General features: G+C 46.0%; 1 protein-coding gene across 1 annotated transcript; it reads right to left on the minus strand.

The window, feature by feature from the left end:
- Nucleotides 1-6429: 6429 nt before the first annotated feature.
- On the minus strand, nucleotides 6430-11685 carry LOC101617904 (PRAME family member 12-like). The gene is made up of 3 exons (XM_004657369.2): nucleotides 11399-11685; nucleotides 8517-9116; nucleotides 6430-6994 (listed from the first exon to the last, which is right to left on the minus strand). The coding sequence occupies exons 1-3, from the start codon at nucleotides 11683-11685 to the stop codon at nucleotides 6430-6432; spliced, it is 1452 nt and encodes a 483-aa protein (XP_004657426.2).
- Nucleotides 11686-17459: the final 5774 nt, after the last annotated feature.

Below are 17459 nucleotides of genomic sequence, written 5' to 3' on the forward strand. Positions count from 1 at the left end.
CGAAAAACAAAACAAAACAAAACAAAAATCCTCTCAAAATAAATATCTTTAATATTAATATACATTATTATTATTATTATTATTATTATTATTATTTTCAAGGTAGGATCTCACTCTAGCCCAAACTGACTTGGAATTCTCACTCTGTAGCTGGACTATCATCATCATCATTATTATTATTTTGAAACAGCCCTTGAACTCACTGTACTGAAATACTGTTCCTACCTCTACCTCCCAAGTGCTAGGATTACAGCATGCATCACTACGCCTGCTTTTAAACATTACTCCTTATTTGACAAAGCTTTCCATCAAATAAAATAAGATTAATTAGTTTAATAACTCTGTTTTATAAATCCCCTGAGAAGTTTTGAGGCCCTCAAAGTTAGTTCAAGGTCAAAATGTCTTAATGTAGTATTTGATCTTTGGAAAGTTTGTCACAAATGTCAAAAGGTTTAAAGCACTTAATGAGACTAGGATCCCGGATCATTGTGAAATCAAAGCCTTTCATTAAACTAGAATAATAATTAAAAGATTTAAAAGGCTGAGACAGAAAGTTACAGAATAGAGGAAAATAAAAAGCTTCACAGACTTGGCAGCTTATGCCTCCACCTAGCACGGGGTAGGCAGAGGCAAGAGGCCAGCCTGGACTACAGAGTGATACATCTCAAAAAAAAAAAAAAAAGCCTGTATGGTGGCCCACATTATTAATCCCAGCATTGAGAAAACTGAAGAAGAGACTGAGTTTAAGGCCAGCCTGGGACTGAAGAGTGCATTCAGGTCAGCCTGGGCTAAAGTGAAACCCTTCCTGGAGAAAAACAAAAACAAAAGCAAATATAAGAGCTGGAGAGATGGCTTAGCTGTGAAGGTGCTTGCCTGAGAAGCATAAGGACCCAGGTTCAGTTCCCCAGCACCCATGTAAGCCAGATGTGCACAAGGTGGCATTGTGTCTGTAGTTTGTTTGCTCTGGCTAGAGGCTCTGGTATCTCCATTCCCTCTATATATCTGCCTCTTTCTCTCATTCTTTCTAATAAATAAAAATATTTTTTAAATATTAAAAAAGCAAACATGCCGGGTGTGGTGGTGCATCCTTTAATCCCAGGATTTGGGAGGCACAAAGGTAGGAGGATCGCTATGAATTCAAGGCCAGCCTGAGACTATATGGTGAATTCCAGGTCAGCCTGGACTAGAGTGAGATACTACCTTGAAGAAATAACATTAAAAAAAAAAAGAGGCAAACACAAAAACAAAAAAAAACTGTGGCTGAAGAGATGGTGGTTAAGGTGCTTGCTTGCAAAGCCTAATGACCAGAGTTCAATTCTCAAATACCCATTTAAAGTCAGATGCAGAAAGTATCACATGCATCTGGAGTTCATGGCTAGAGGCCCTGGCACACCCATTCTCTCTCTCTATCTCTGTGCATGTGTATCTGTCTTTCTTTCCCTCTCTTTCTCCCTCCCCTTGCAAATATTTTATTTTTTTCAAGGTAGGGTCTCTCTGGTCCAGGCTGACCTGGAATTCACTATGTAGTCTCACGGTGGCCTCAAACTCAGTGATCCTCCTACCTCTGCCTCCAGAGTGCTGAGATTAAAGGCGTGTGCCACCATGCTGGGTTTTGCAAATAATTTTTAAAAAGGAATAACACAGAAAACCAAACCACCTCACACAGTTGCTCAAGCCTTTAGTTCTAGTTCTTAGAGGCTAGGGCCATCCTTGGCTACAGAGTGAGTTTCAGGACAGCCTGGGGTAGAGTTGAGACTCTGCCTCTAACAAAAGGGGGGTGCTGAGGAAATGGCTTAGTGGTTAAGGGGTTAAGGCATTTGCCTGTGAAGTCTAAGGACCTCGGTTTGATTCCCCAGGACCCACATATGACAGATGTACAAGGGGGTCCACACATCTGGAGTTCGTTTGCAGTGGCTAGAGGCCCTGGTGTGCCCATTCTCTCTTTCTTGCTTTCCTTTTTTTTTTTTTTTTTTTAATTTTGTTTGTTTGCTTGCTTGTTTTTGTTTCTGATTGTTGTCCCCGTCCCCCCCCCCCCCCCGAGGTAGGGTCTCATTGTAGCTCAGGCTGACCTGGATTTTACTCTGTAGTCTCAGGGTGGCCTTGAACTCACATGATCCTCCTACCTCTGCCTTCCGAGTGCTGGGATTAAAGGGATATTTTTTATAATCATGGAAGTTGTTAATAAAAATTTGGAAAAATAAATAAATCAATAAAATACTTTTAAAAAAGAATAAATTAAATCAGACTGATTGAGATGGGGAGGGGATATGATGGAGAATGGAGTTTCAAAGGGGAAAGTGGGGGGAGGGAGGGTATTACCATGAGATATTTTTTATAATCATGGAAGTTGTTAATAAAAATTTGAAAAAAAATAAAAAAGAAAAAGAATAAACTAAATCATCTGGATGTGGTGGCACACACCTTTAATCCCAACACTTGAGAGGCAGGTACTTCCCTACCTTGAAAAATACAAACAAACAAAAAAACAAACAGAGTCATCAATCCTGATTTTTCAAATTTTATTTGAAAGAGATAGAAGAGACAGAGAGGGGAGAGAGGGAACTACCATGGGATTTTTTTTTTATAATCATGGAAAATGTTAATAAAACTTTAAAAATTTAAAAAAAAAAAAAAAGAGACAGAGAGAATGGGTGTGCCAGGACCTCCAGCCACTGCAAATGAACTCTAGACTCATGTGCCAATTTGTGCATCTGGCTTGATGTGGGTAATGGGGAATCGAACCTTGGTCATCAGGCTTTACAGACATATTTTTATTTTTTTGAAAGGTACAGTACTCACCTTTTATTTTGTTTATTTATTTATTTTGATTATTTTTACTTATTTGAGAGTGACAGGGAGAGAAAGAGGCAGATAGAAAGAATGGGCACGCCAGGGCCTCCAGCCACTGCAAACCGAACTCCAGACGCATACACACACTTGTGCATCTGGCTAACATGGGTCCTGGAGAATCAAGCCTTGATCCAGGGTCCTCAGGTTTCACAGGCAAGTGCTTAACCGCTAAGCCATCTCTCCAGCCCCTTGTTTTATTTTATTTTATTTTGGTTTTTAGAGGTAGGGTCTCAGTCTAGCTCCGGCTGACCTGGAATTCACTATGTAGTCTCAGGGTGGCCTCGAACTCATGGTGATTCTCCTACCTCTGTCTCCCAAGTGCTGGGATTAAAGGTGTGCACCACCACGCCTGGCCTCACCTTGTATTTTTTTTATTTTTTGGGTTTTCGAGGTAGGCTCTCACTCTAGCCCAGGCTGACCTGGAATTCACTATGGAGTCTCAGGGTGGCCTCAAACTCACAGCAATCCTCCTACCTCTGCCTCACGAGTGCTGGGATTAAAGGCATGCACCACCACACCCAGCTTCACCTTTTATTTTTGATGTAAAGAAGCTATATTGACATAATGCATTCACATTTTTTAATATGTTACAGTTTTCTATAGAAAACCATTCCATTAAAACAGCAACAAATGATCTGGATTCAATCTTGAAAATATTAGGTTGGATCAATATACTTTTCAGGACCCAAGTTGAATATCACAGCGCATCTAAAGATATTTGAAGAAAAACAGGAATGAAGGGTGGGGGATGGAAGGAGAGAAGGCTCCACCTCTCATGCTGTGACATTGCACAGAGGAGGAACTGTCTCTACACAGCTGCTGGGGTTCACAGAGGGAGACAGGATAGGCACCACGTGGCATTGTCTCCACTGTTCCAGCCACTGTCTGTGAGGACAAGGCTGTGGGACAGGTGAAGCCCTCAGGGGTCTGGGAGTTGCTGCCATTCCAGCCCACCTCAGAGGTGGTGGAGGCCTTATCTCCAGTCTGGCTGGGTCACCTTGGGGCTGTCATTCTTCTGAAGGCTGAAGCTATGCAAATCAAACCTTAGGTGTGCACTTTGCAGGCATCTTAAGTGCTAAACCATCTCTCCAGCCTCGGTTTTTTTTGTTTGTTTTTGTGGGGGGTAAGTTTCAAGGGTCTTGCGGTAGCTCAGGCTGACCTGAAATAATTCACTAAGTAGTCTCAGGATGGCCTTGTCTCCCAACTCTGCCTCCCGAGTGCTGGGGTTAAGGGCATGCACCACTACACTCAGCTTTGTTTTCTTTTGTGAATTTATTTTTTATTTCAGACAGAGAATGGGTGCACCAGGACCTTTAGCCACTGCAAACGAACTCCAGACATATGTGTCACGTTGTGCATGTGGCTTATGTGAGACTTGGAGAATCAAACCTGGGTCCTTAGGCTTCGTAGGCATGTGCCTTAACCTCTGAGCCATCTCTCCATCCATATATATTGTATATATGTAAGTACAATGATTGAGATGGGGAGGTAATATGATGGAGAATGGAATTTCAAAGGGGAAAGTGTCCCGGGGGAGGGAGGGAATTACCATGGGATATTTTTTTATAATCATGGAAAATGTTAATAAAAATTTAAAAACATATATTTTAATAAAAGAAAGAGCTGAAGAGATGGCTCAGTGGCTAAGGCACTTGCCTGCAATGCCTAACGACCAGGGTTATTTCCTTAGTACCATGTACTAAGTTGGAGCATGCATCTGGAGTTCATTTGCAGCAGCTAGAAGCACTGGTGTGCCCTTTCAGTCTTTATCTGCCTCTTTCTCTTTCACTCTGTAATCTCAGGGTAGCCTCGAACTCATGGCGATCCTCCTACCTCGCCTCCCAAGTGCTGGGATTAAAAGCGTGCGACACCACGACCAGCTATAAATAATATTTTTAAAGATATTTGTATATATTGGGCTGAAGAGATGGCTTAGCAGTTAAGGCACTTGCCTGCAAAGCTTAAGGACCCAGGTTCAATTCCACAGTACCCATGTAACCAGATGCACATGGTGGCACATGCATCTAGAGTTCCATTGCAATGACTAGAGGCCTTGGCCCACCTTCTTTCTTTCTCTCTGTAGTAAAATAAATAAAATTAAAAATATATTTGTATGTATTTATTTAAGAGAGAGAGAGAGAGTATGGGCAGTCCAAGGCCTCTTGTTCTATAAAAACATACCAGAGCCATGTACCACTTTGTGCATGTGGTTTAAAGTGGGTACTGGGGAATTGAACCCAGGCCATTAAGCTTTGCAAGCAAGTGCCTTTAACGACTGAACCGTCTCTCCATCTATCCTGATGCCACTCTCAGACCTGAACATCATGCTGGGGGTAACTCTCCATGGGACCTCCCAGTTCTTTCAAAGGTCCCAGAGGTCAGGTTCCATAGCTGGAACCACTGGGCATGGCCAGTATTAGCATCTTAATGTCTCAAGAAAACATGAGAGATGTGATGGGGAGATGGCTCAGTGGGTAAAGGCACTTGGATGCAAAGCGTGCTGGCCTGGGTTCGATTCCCCAATATCCAAGTATAAGTCAGATGCACAAAATGGTGCGTGCATGTATGTAGAATTCATCTGCAGTGGCTAGAGGCCTTGGTGTCCCTACTTCTCTCCCCACCTCATCTCTTAAATAAATAAAAGAAACCATGAGAGCCCAAGGCATAAGTGTGTAGTGTAGTGTCTCAGAGATCTATTGAGCATGCCAGTTAGCCTTCCAGATAAGCCTGCGGCTACTTACTTTGAGTTAGGCTAACAGTCTTTTGACATGTCCAAGGTCCAGGGTTTCAATCCCTGCCCTTCCCAAAGCTCCATTGGACAGTGAACCTGTGCTGCTCTCACTTTAGGTTCAGTCTTTTTTTGCCCATGACCTACTGAGTAGCCCCACAAGTGGGACATAACAGATAGCCAAGCAAGAGATGAATAGAAGGGTATAATTAAAATGTTCCCAATCAGCCAGGCATGGAGGCACACACCTCTAATCCCAGCACTTGGGAGGCAGAGGTAGGAGGATCATTGTGAGGACAAGGCCACCTTGAAACTACATAGTGAAATCCAGGTCAGCCAGGACTATATTGAGATCCTACCTTGAAAAATAAAAACAAAACAAAAAAAAAAGTGTTTCCAGAGCTGGAGAAATAGCTTAGCGGTTAAAATGTTTGCCTGAAAAGCCAAAGGACCCTGGTTTGATTCCCCAGAACCCTCGTAAGCCAGATGCACAAGGGGGCACATGCGTCTGGAGTGGGTTTACAGTGGCTGGAGACCCTGGTGTGTGCATTCTCACTCTCTCAAGTAAATAAGTATTTTTAAAAAGTTTCCAATCATTTTTTAAAAATATTTTTATTTCACCAGTATTGCCAGTGTCCACAATTAGAAACTCAGAATTTTATTTCAGATCCAAGACACCTGTCCCCATGGTCCCACAATTCTCCAGATAAAACTTAAGAAAAATCTTGCCAACTTTAAACACACATCACTTTTGCCCCCATGGCAACTGAACAGTGATTGATGCCAAGAGCTCAGTCTCTTGACCTTGGCTTTGGTATCTCAGTATGTGGAAGTCATTTCCAATTAATTGACTACTCAAAGAAAAACACAGGGGGACCCAGGTCACAGACCAAGCGTGAACGACAGAAAGGGCAGGAAATGCTGGAAAACAAGACTATCTTAGGCTCCCGTATGGCCCTCAGTGTATCCATGAGCTGAGAACAGAGTTGGGCAAATCTCTCATTGAGTAACACACCATCCTCCTGATAACTCTCTCTTGGGGCTGGGTACAGCTCCATGGTCAGCTGGCTCAGATTGGCTGTGTGGAGCAGTAGGTCCTTCAGGGCTTGCAAGGAGATGCGGTTGTCATAGAAATTGATCCTGGTGAGCTGGGAGCAGCGGCTCAGGGCAGGTAGGAGCATGTTCACCTGGAAGTCCTTAGTCAAACAGCCCTCCAAGTCCAAGGTCTGCAGAGTGCCTGTGACTCGTTCTAGCACTGCTGGGAAGCTCTGAGGAGGTAAAAAGAAAAGCTGGACACCACTCAAGTTCAGGTGTTTTAGTTGACCAATGTTTGGGCACTCAGACAGATATTTGAAGTCCTTTGGAGAAAGTAAGCAATTAGTGAGTGATAAGGTCTCCAGGGGAGTCTTCAGGCCCCTAGGGAGAGAGCACACAGTTAGTTCTGGACACTGGTGGAGAATTATGGAACGCGGGACATGACCTCAAGGAAGGAGCCAACAGCTTGGCCCAAGGTCAGTCTGACCGCAGGATGAAGGTCAAGGCCCAGGACGGTGCCTGATGGAGAGACTGCTCGGTCTCCTCACTCTAGGCTGGGGTCTTTCACCATCCCAGTGGGACTGGCCCGGTGCACAGCTGGGCGGCTTCCTGTCCTCACTGGCAAGCGGAAACCACAGCCTGACGAGGTGAGCGGGAGAAACCCAGGGTGGACGGAGCCAGGCGGCCTGTCGCCACGCACCTGGGCACTCCGGAGGCAGGACCGCCGCCACCGCCTGCCGCGTCCTGTTCACAGGCGTCACCCCCCTCAACCTCAAATCCCTCCAGAGACACATTTCCCACCCAGGGTTCTAAACTGCCTTTCCACATGGGGAATCAGGCTGGTGCTGGTCACAGAGCACCCCTCCCCCACCCCCAGCAGAGGTCACCTGCGCGGATGAGCCCTTCCCTCCTTCAGGGCCCCTGTCTCCTCTTGGCACTGGCAGGCTTCCTGAGCATCTGTTGCACCCACTGCTGGCTCTCTAGCATGGGGGGCCCTTTCCCACCTAAATACCTTGAAACGTCCCTCTGCCCTTACGGAGGTGACGGCACAGGAAGACTAGAGTACACGCGGTCACTGGTTACATGGTCGAGTGTCCCCCTCACTGTTGACTCCACAGTGGCTAAAGACATAGGTCTCCAAACTCTCCACCCTCCCCCCAAAGACATTGGTGTCCACTAAAGATTAGTGTAAAAAAAGGAAGGGTTGGGGCTGGACAAATGGCTTAGCAGTTAAGCCACCTGCCTGTGAAGCCTAAGAACCCAGGTTCAATTCCCCAGAACACATACACAAGCCAGATGCACATGGTGCACCCATTCTCTCTAATAAATAAAAAAGCAAGATAAGATAAAAAGGAAGGCTTGGGCTGGAGACATGGCTCAACGGTTAAGGAACTTGCCTGCAAAGGCAAACAACCTTGGTTCGACCCCCAAGTACCCACATAAAGCCAGCTGCACAAGGTGGCTCATGCATTTCAAGTTCGTTTGCAGTGACTCTATAGAGGCCCTGGCAAGCCCATTCTGTTTTTCTCTCTCAAATAAATAAATAAATAAACCAGGCATTGTGGCTCATGCCTTTAATCCCAGCACTTGGGATCTGAGACTACATAGTGAATTCTAGATCAGCCTGGACTAGAGTGAGACCCTACCTGGAAACCCAAAATAAGTTAATAAAATGCTTTTTTTTTTTAAAGGAAGACTTAGCTGGGTACTACAGTGGCTCACGCCTTTAATCCCAGCACTCAGGAGGCAGAGGTAGGAGGATTGCCATGACTTAGTTTGAGGCCACCCTGAGACTCCATAGTGAATTCTAGGTCAGCCTGAGCTAGAGCAAAACCCTACCTCGAAAAACCAAAACAGGAAGGCTTTTTGTAGATTACCAAGAACAGCTTCTGCAGTTCCTTACCCAAGGACATTCTCCAGGTGGTCACGGAGGAAGTTCACACCATTGAGACCCAGATGCCGGAGACAGCCGAGATGGGAGAACTGGGAGGTAAACTTGTCAATATACACCCTGGTCAACTTTGAGGAAGGAGGGTTGAAGCACTGCTTCGTCTCTTTAGAGGCAGAGAGAAAGAACTTGCTCAGATTTCTCATCTGACGGATGTAAACTCCGAAATGAGCCAGGCTTCTCATACTCCACTCTCCTTTCAGTTCTAGCTCCTCCACAGAGTCCAGCTGGACAAGATCCAGATATTCTGAGAGACTGCAATAGGACAGTGGCCAAATGTCCATCTTCTCGCAGAGCAGCTGTACGGAACCTTTTCTCTGCCTGGCCCAGCGCAACAGGTACACGAGGCTTTTGTCCATATCCCCAGTGCAGGACCTGAGGCTAAGGAAGACTGACACCTTCATGGGCTGCTTCACCCCAGATCGTGGATGCTTCACTAAGGTCCGCTTATCAGCTATGACATCTAAGAAGCTGCTCTCCTCTTCTGTTCCCGCCCAAGCTATCCAGAAGTTCTGGCACATGATCCGCAAATCCAGGACTTGTAGTTTGCACCTCCTGTTGAGTCAAAAGGGGAGAAGACTTGGAAGATAGGCCAGAACCCAACACAGAGTCTGCTTTTATTCCATTTATTTTTCCCTTCTTTGCTTTGTCTAAGCAATTTTCAGATATTAAAAGGAAAAACAAAAAATAAGGGCTGGAGAGATGGCTTAGTGGTTAAGGCACTTGCCTGCAAAGCCAAAGGATCCTGGTTTAACTCTCCAGGCCCCATGTAAGCCAGATGCACAAGGGGGTGCATGCATCTAGAGTTAATTTGCAATGGCTGGAAGCCCTGACATGTCCATTCTCTCTCTCTCTCTCTCTCTCTCTCTCTCTCTCTCTCTCATTCTCTTTCTGTTTGCCTCTTTCTCTCAAATAAATAAATATACTTAAAAAAAGAGGTACAGGTAGGAGGATCACTGAATTCAATGCCCCCCTGAGACTACATAGTAAATTCCAGGTCAGCCTGTGCTAGATTGAGACCCTACCTTGAAGAACAAAACAAAACAAAAAGAAAAAACAAAAACAAAAAATTGGGTGCTGCAGAGATGGCTTAGCACTTAAGGTGCTTGCCTGCAAAGCCTGATGACCCAGGTTCAATTCCTCAGTACCCAGATGCACAGTGGCACATGCATCTGGAGTATATTTGCAGTGGCTGGAGGCCCTGGTGTGCCCATTCTTTCTCTTGTCTCTATTCTCTTTCTGTTTATAAATTTTGTTTTAAGGGCTGGAGAGAAGGCTTAGAAGTTAATACATTTGCGGGCAAAGCCAAAGGACCTCAGTTCTATCTCCAGAATTCATGTTAGCCAGATGCACAAGGTGGAACATGCATCTGTTTGCAGTGGCTGGAGGACCTGGCATGCCCGCTCTCTCTCTCAAAGTCTGAAAGCCTGGATTCAATTCCCCAGTATCACTTAAAACCAGATGCAGTGTTTGGAGTTCATTTGCAGTGGCAGAAGGCCCTGACATGCCCATACTCTGTCCATCTCATCATCTCTCAAGTAAATAAATAAAATATTTTTAGGGCTAGAGGGATGGCTTAGCAGTTAAGGTGTCTGCCTGCAAAACAAAGGACCCAGGTTCAATTCCCCAGGATCCACATAAGCACAAGGTGGTACATGTGTCTGGAGTTCATTTGCAGTAGCTGGAGGCCCTAGCAAGCACATTCTGTCTATCCCTCTCTCTTTGACTCTCTCAAATAAAACATCAAAGGCGGGGGGGGGGGGGAGGCTGGAGAGATTGCTTAGTGGTTAAGGTGTGGCCTACAAAGCTAAAGGATCCAAGTTTGATTCTTCAGGACCCATATAAGCCAGATGCACAAGGGAGTACATGCATCTGGAGTTTGTTTGCCTTGAAGGCCCTAGCATACCCATTCTCTACCTCTCAAGAACATAAATTTTGTTTATTTTTGTTCATTTATTTGAGAGCAACAGAGAAAGGGAGAGAGAATGGGCGCACCAGGGCCTCCAGACACTACACTGCTGACGAACTCCAGATGCATGCCCCCTTGTGCATCTGGCTAACGTGGGTCCTGGGGAATTGAGCCTCGAACCAGGACCTTAGGCTTCACAGGCAAGCACTCAACTGCTAAGCCATCTCTCCATTCCATAAAAAATATTTTAAGAATTCTTAATTTTTGACGGGTATGGTAGCACACACCTTTAATCTCAGCACTCATGAAGTAGAGGCAGGAGGATCACTGTGAGTTTGAGGCCAACCTGAGACTTCATAGTGAATTCCAAATCAGCCTGGACTAGAGTGAGACCCTATCTGGGAAAAACAACAATGAGAAAAAAATATCTTTTTTGAGGCCTGAGGTAGAAAAGAATCACCATGAGTTTGAGGTTAGCCTGAAACTACAAAGTGAGTTGCAGCTACAGTAAAATCCTGGCTCAATACAATTTTTGTGTATGTATGTGAGAAGAGTGGAGAATGGTGCGCCAGGGCCTCTTGCTGCTACAAATGAACCCCAGATGCAAGCGCCTCCTGGTGCTTCTGCCTTGTCAGGAAGAGCTCTTTGTCCGAGCTGCCTCTGTAGCCCTGTCTTCCCTCCCTGCACTGCACACCCCCCAGCTTCACTCCTTCCTGGTCCCCCTTCTGATGGCCTCTGGTAGGTGGTGGGGTCAGGTTCCCTCAGCAGTCCACCAAAGCTGACTCCTTCTCACGTGGGCTCAGCAATGGCCCAGGATTCTACTGTTATCCAAGATTCCATGGAAGCCTTTGATCCACATTTTGAACCCACTGTCCCTGTCCTGAGGTGTCCTTTCCCTGGAATCCCCACAATAATTGCCCTTACTCACCTGGAGGGAACCTTCATTGCAAGCAGATCATCAAGTCCATCAAGCATGGCCACAGTGGTCTTCCAGTCGAGTGTTACCATCAGGGAGCCCAGGGGGAGGACGGGGAAGGGCCAGACTGCCACCATCGCCCTCAGTATGGTCAGTTTTCTGCTGTCAAAGGCCTCCTTGAAGAGTGACGGGAAGAGCTCCCCAGGCAGGTCCTCCAGATCAGAGATGGACAAGTTTTCCTTCTTCAGCAGGCTCTCCTTTGCCAGCTGCACAAGCGTGGGCAGGACCTGGACGTTCATCCTGAAAGATACGCGGGGAGGATGCTGGGGAAGCAGCCAGGGAGAGTCTTCGTTAATGCCAAGGTCTGGGACAGTTCTCTTCCATTCTACAGTCACTGCTCTGACAACCATGGAGAGACCTCAGTTTACCCCATTCCATTCATTATCTGAGGGTCTCAAAGGCACCATGATTGGCAGCATGGTGAGCCTCCCACAAACACCAACTTAGGCAGAGTAATCATTGTCCCAGCTAGTCCCAACACTGGGTCCTGAAAGCTGAGCCCCATTTCTTTACGTTGAACCACCTCTGACGACCATTCTAGGCCCTCGAAGGTGGCTAACGGCAGTATCACTACCCTACCCACATTCTCTGTCCCAGTAACTGAACCTGGCTGAGAACACTGAGGAGAATCTGTGAAAGAGACGTTTTTATTTTAATTTTCAAAAGCATAGAACCTGGTGCTGGAGTTCTCTATATCCCAGAACTTGGGAGTGGGATGCAGGAGGACTGAGAATTCACCGCCAGTCTGGGAGATACAATAAGACAGCCTGCTAACAAACACGCATGAAAAACACCCCAAGCCAGGTGCAAATCACTATAAAATACTTTTTTTCTTTTGGTCCTTGGAGGTAGGGTCATGCTGTAGCCCAGGCTGATCTGGAATTCACTATGCAGTCTCAGGGTGGCCTCAAACTCACAGTTGGAATTAAAGGTATATGCCACCATGCCTGGCTTAAAGGACAATTTTAAGGGACAATTTTAAGGGATCTACATCAGTATGATAGCTGGAAAGATGGACAATCCAAGCAAGGGAGGAAGTTCTAATGCATCTGTCTTACACAGGAAGAATCCTGTTAGACTGGAATGGCCCTCAATACAATACTTTGAAAGAACAGTTCTTGGGGCTGGAGAGATGGCTTGGTGGTTAAGGCACTTGCCTGTGAAGCCTATGGACACAGGTTCAATTCCCCAGTACCCATGTAAGCCAGACACACAAGGTAGCACATGCATCTAGAGTTTGTTTGCAGTGGCTACAGGCCCTGGTATGCCCATTCTGTCTCTGCCTCTTTCTCAAATAAATAAATAAAAATAAAATATAAAAAAAATAAAGACTTGGGCTGGAGAGATGGCTTAGCAGTTAAGACACTTGCCTGTGAAGACTAAGGACCCCAGTTTGATTCTCCAGGACCCACATAAGACAGATGCACCAGGTGGCACATTTGCAATGGCTGAAGACCCTGGAGCACCCATTCTCTCTGCCTCTCTCTCTTTTGCTCAAAAATAAAATAAATAATATTTTAAAATATAAAGGGTTGGAGAGATGGCTTAGTGATTAGGTGCTTGCCTATGAAACCTAAGGACTCAGGTTCAATTCCCCAGAACCCACATAACCCAGATGCACATGTTGGCACAGATGTGTCTGGAGTTCATTTGTAGTGGCTAGAGACCCTGGCACACCATTTTCTCTCAAGTGAATAAACAGACAGGAGGATTACCAAGTTTGAGGACAATATAGTCTACATAGTGAGTTTCAGGCAGATATGCAGTGAAACTCTTCAAAAATACAAAATAGCCAGGTGTGGTGGCTCATGCTTTTAACCCCAGCACTAAGGAGGCAGAGGTGCGTTCCAGGCCACCTTGACATTACAGTCAATTCCAGGTCAGCCTGGACTAGAGTCAGACCCTACCTCAAAGAAAAAAAGATAATAAGCTGGGCATGGTGGCTCACATCTTGAATCCCAGCACTGGGAAGGCAGAGGTAGGAAGATCGCTGTGAGTTCAAGGACAGCCTGAGACTACACAGTGAATTCCAGGTCAGCCTGGGCTAGAGAAAGATCCTACCTAGAAAAACCAAAAAATAAAAATAAAAAAAAAACGGAAAAAATAACGTAGAATAAAGCAAAATAAAGTATTAAGCTTCTGGGTTGTTTTAGTAACAACTATACTCAGGGTTTAGGGTATACTAGGCAAGTATTCTGCCACTGAGATTCCTTTCCTCCATTTCTTACTGAGGAAGATCTTTCTCGTCCCCTCTTCTTAGCACTGGTGGGTGTTCGAAGGAAGAAACACTACCCACCCTCAGTGGGTCTGCTCTGCCCACAGCAGGCTCCCTTTCCAGGTCATCCACCTGGATGTGTCCCTCTGCCTTTCTAGAGGTGACAGCACAGTGCCCAGTATTCAGGGTAGCCTTAAACTGGGGATCCTTATATGCCATTATTCTATATCCTGAAATTCTAGGTGTTCACTACCATGGCCTGGCTTACTCTATTTTATTTCTTAGAGGCAGATAGGAATGAACACAGCACGGCCTCTTGTCACTGCAAGCAAACTCTGCACACACAGGCCACTGTGCATCTGGCTTTAGGTGGGTACCGGGGAACGGAACGCGAGCCCTCAGGCTTTGTGAGCAAGCCCCTTTAACTGCTGCACCATCTCTACAGCCCCTATTTTCATTTTAACTTGAGACAGACTCTTACCAAATTTCCCTGGCTGACCTAACTTGCAATTCTACTGCCTCAGTTTCCAGAACAGCTTAGATTAGTGGCCTGAGTTATCATACCTTTCTTTTTCCAGTCCTCTTTCTAAACTACTATTAAGGCCAGGTGTAGTAGTACACACCTTTAATCCCAGCATTTGGGAGGGAAGGCAGAGGTAGGAGGATCACTGTGAGTTCTAGGACAGCCTGGGCTAGGGTGAGACTACATAAGGTGGGGGAGGGGACAAAACAAACTGGGTATGGTGACACAGGCTTTTAATCTCAGCATTTGGTAAGGGAAGCTAAGGTAAGAGGATCGCCATGAATATAAAAAATTTCTTTAGCCGGGCGTGGTGGCGCACGCCTTTAATCCCAGCACTCGGGAGGCAGAGGTAGGCGGATTGCCGTGAGTTCGAGGCCACCCTGAAACTCCATAGTGAATTCCAGGTCAGCCTGGGCTAGAGTGAGACCCTACCTCAAAAAAAAAAAAAAAAATTCTTTAAAAAAGGTGGGGGGGGTTGGAGAGATGGCTTACTGGTTAAGTAAGGTGCTTGCATGCACCTTCAGATACACGTTTGATTCCCCAGGACCCACATAAACCAGGTGCAAATGATGGCATATGCATCTGGAGTTTGTATTTGCAGTGGCTAGAGGCCTTGGCATGCCAATTCATTCTCTCTCCCTCTTTCTTAAGTAAATGTTTTTTGGTTTGTTTGTTGAAGTTTTTCAAGGTAGGGTCTCATTCTAGCCCAGGCTGACCTGGAATTCACTATGGAGTCTCAGGGTGGCCTTGAACTCACGGTGATCCTCCTACTTCTGCCTCCTCAGTGCTGGGATTAAAGGTGTGCACCACCACGCCTGGCAAATGTGTTTTTTTATAAAACCACCACTAATCTATTATGGAGAAATTCAGAGCTGAGTATGTTAGAAGGCGGGGGAAGGATCACCTTTAATTTCAGACAGACTGAACTACAGAATCAGTTCCAGGTCAGCCTGGGCTAGAGTGAGACCTTACCTTGAAAAAAAAAACACACACACAGCAAAATCTCTGGCTCTCTGGGCATGGTGGTGTACTCTTGTAGTCCTAGCACTTGGGAGGCTGAGGTAAGAAGATTGCTATAAATTCAAGGCCAGTCTGGCTGTATAAAGTGAGTTCCAGATCAGCCAAAACTAGTGTGCCCGGCCTAGGGGGATCTAAAGGTGTGGGGGAGAACAGGCAACAATAAAAAACATGAATATTCATTAGGGTGTGTTTACATGCCAGTAATCCCAGGAATCTGAGTCAGAGGAAGAGGGATCAGTTCAATGCCACAGGAGTCCAGGTGTAAAAAAGAAAAGGCTAGCACGGCGTGGTTGAGCAAACCTTTAATCCCAGTACTTGGGAAGCAGAGGGAAAAGTATCACTATGCGTCTGAGGCCACCCAGAAACTACATAGTGAATTCCAAGTCAGCCTGGGCTAGGAGTTCAAGGCCAAACTCCCTGGGAGGGGTGGAGGGGGAGAAACAAAAAAGGGCTGGAGAGCCGGGCGTGTAATTTCAGCGCTCAGGAGACAGTAGGATAGCTGTGAGCGCCAGGTCAGCCTGGGCTAGATAGAGACTCTACCTCAAAAAAACAGTAACAGGGCTGCAGAGATGCCTAAGCGGTTAAGCGCTTGCCTGTGAAACCTAAGGACCCCGGTTCGAGGCTCGATTCCCCAGGACCTACGTTAGCCAGATGCACAAGGGGGTGCACGTGTCTGGAGTTCGTTTGCAGTGGCTGGAGGCCCTGGCACGCCCATTCTGTCTCTATCTGCCTCTTTCTCTGTTACTTTCAAATAAATAAAAATAATTTTAAAAAAAGTAACAAAGAAATATTAAGCCAGACACGGTGGCCCAGGCCTCATTCAGCAGTTGACAGGTTGACACAGGAGTTCACCATCACCTAGTGTGAACAACACAAGACCCTGACTCAATACACTACCTCACTCCCTAGAAAAGCAATTTAAAATGAGCTGAGAAGGATGCCTCAGATCAGTGAATCCTAACGCTGAGGAAGATAAATTATGCCCAAAATTCATGCCAGCCTGGACTACAGAGTGAGACCTACAAAAACTCGCAAAACAAGCCAGGCATGGTGGCTCATGCCTTTAATCCCAGCACTAGGGAGATCACCATGAGTTCAAAGCTACCCTGAGACTACATAGTGAATAAGTAAACCTAGGCTAGAGTGAGACCCTACCTCGAAAAACAAAACAAACTCACAAAACAAAGCAAAGGCCGGGCCTGGTGGCGCAGAGAAAGAGATTGAGTAAAGGAAAGGTGGAGGGAGGGCTAATCAAAATCTAAGAGGATATAAATAAGTCACATGGAAACCAACTTTTTTGGACAATGGAACATTCAGGAGCCATAGATTGTTACTAGATAATTTTCAGTACCAGAGATGGGATACCTTCCAGTGAGCTGTTGGCCAGGGAGGTCCCCGATTCCCCCAAAACATTACAGGCTATGGCCAAGGCCCTTGGTTTCCAGCCAGGAATAGATAATGGTAAGACCCTATTGCTGAAGACTCCACATACTTGGGCTGCAAGGCCACTGAGAAATTCTACTGAAGCTGAGCTGAAAACCTCCATGTAGACCAGCTGACAGAAAGCTGGAAAAAGCCACGCCACATGCAGCTCAGTGGAAGAGAAACAAATCACCAGTGAAGAGACTCAACAGTGGACACTGCAAGCCTCCCAAAACACAGCACAATTCAAGGCTGAGTCTGTAATGCCAGCAACTGGGAGGCTGAGACCGGGCCGGGCACAGTGAGAAGTGCTTGTAATCCCAGGATCAGGAGAGGCGCAAGATTGCAAATTCCAGACTAAACCACATAGTCACTTCCAGGACAGTCTGGGCAACATAGCAAGACTTTGCTACATGCTCCCCACAAACACCCAAAATAATACTTACAAATTAACAAATTTAAAAAAGGCATCTGAAAGCCAGGCATGACAGCGCATGTCTTTAATCCCAGCACTCGGGAGGCAGAGGCAGGATTGCCATGAGCTCGAGGCCACCCTGAGCCTACATAGTGAAGTCCAGGTCAGCCTGGGCTACAGTGAGACCCTACCTCGAAAAACCAAAAAACAGGCATCTGAGTGAATGAAGGGACAGCTGCATTTAGAGTCAAAAAGCCTTAAATCTGGGCTAGGGATGCGGCTCAAGTAGCTAAAGGTGCTTGCTTGAGAAGTCTGACAGCCTGGTTCAATTCCCCGGTACCCACATAAGACCAGCTGCACAAAGCAGCATGCTCCTTCTTCTGAAGCAGGAAGACCCTGGGCTTGCCCAACTCTCTCT

The sequence above is a fragment of the Jaculus jaculus genome, chromosome 5, assembly GCF_020740685.1.
Source record: "Jaculus jaculus isolate mJacJac1 chromosome 5, mJacJac1.mat.Y.cur, whole genome shotgun sequence".
In the NCBI taxonomy this organism is placed as follows: Eukaryota; Metazoa; Chordata; class Mammalia; order Rodentia; family Dipodidae; genus Jaculus; species Jaculus jaculus.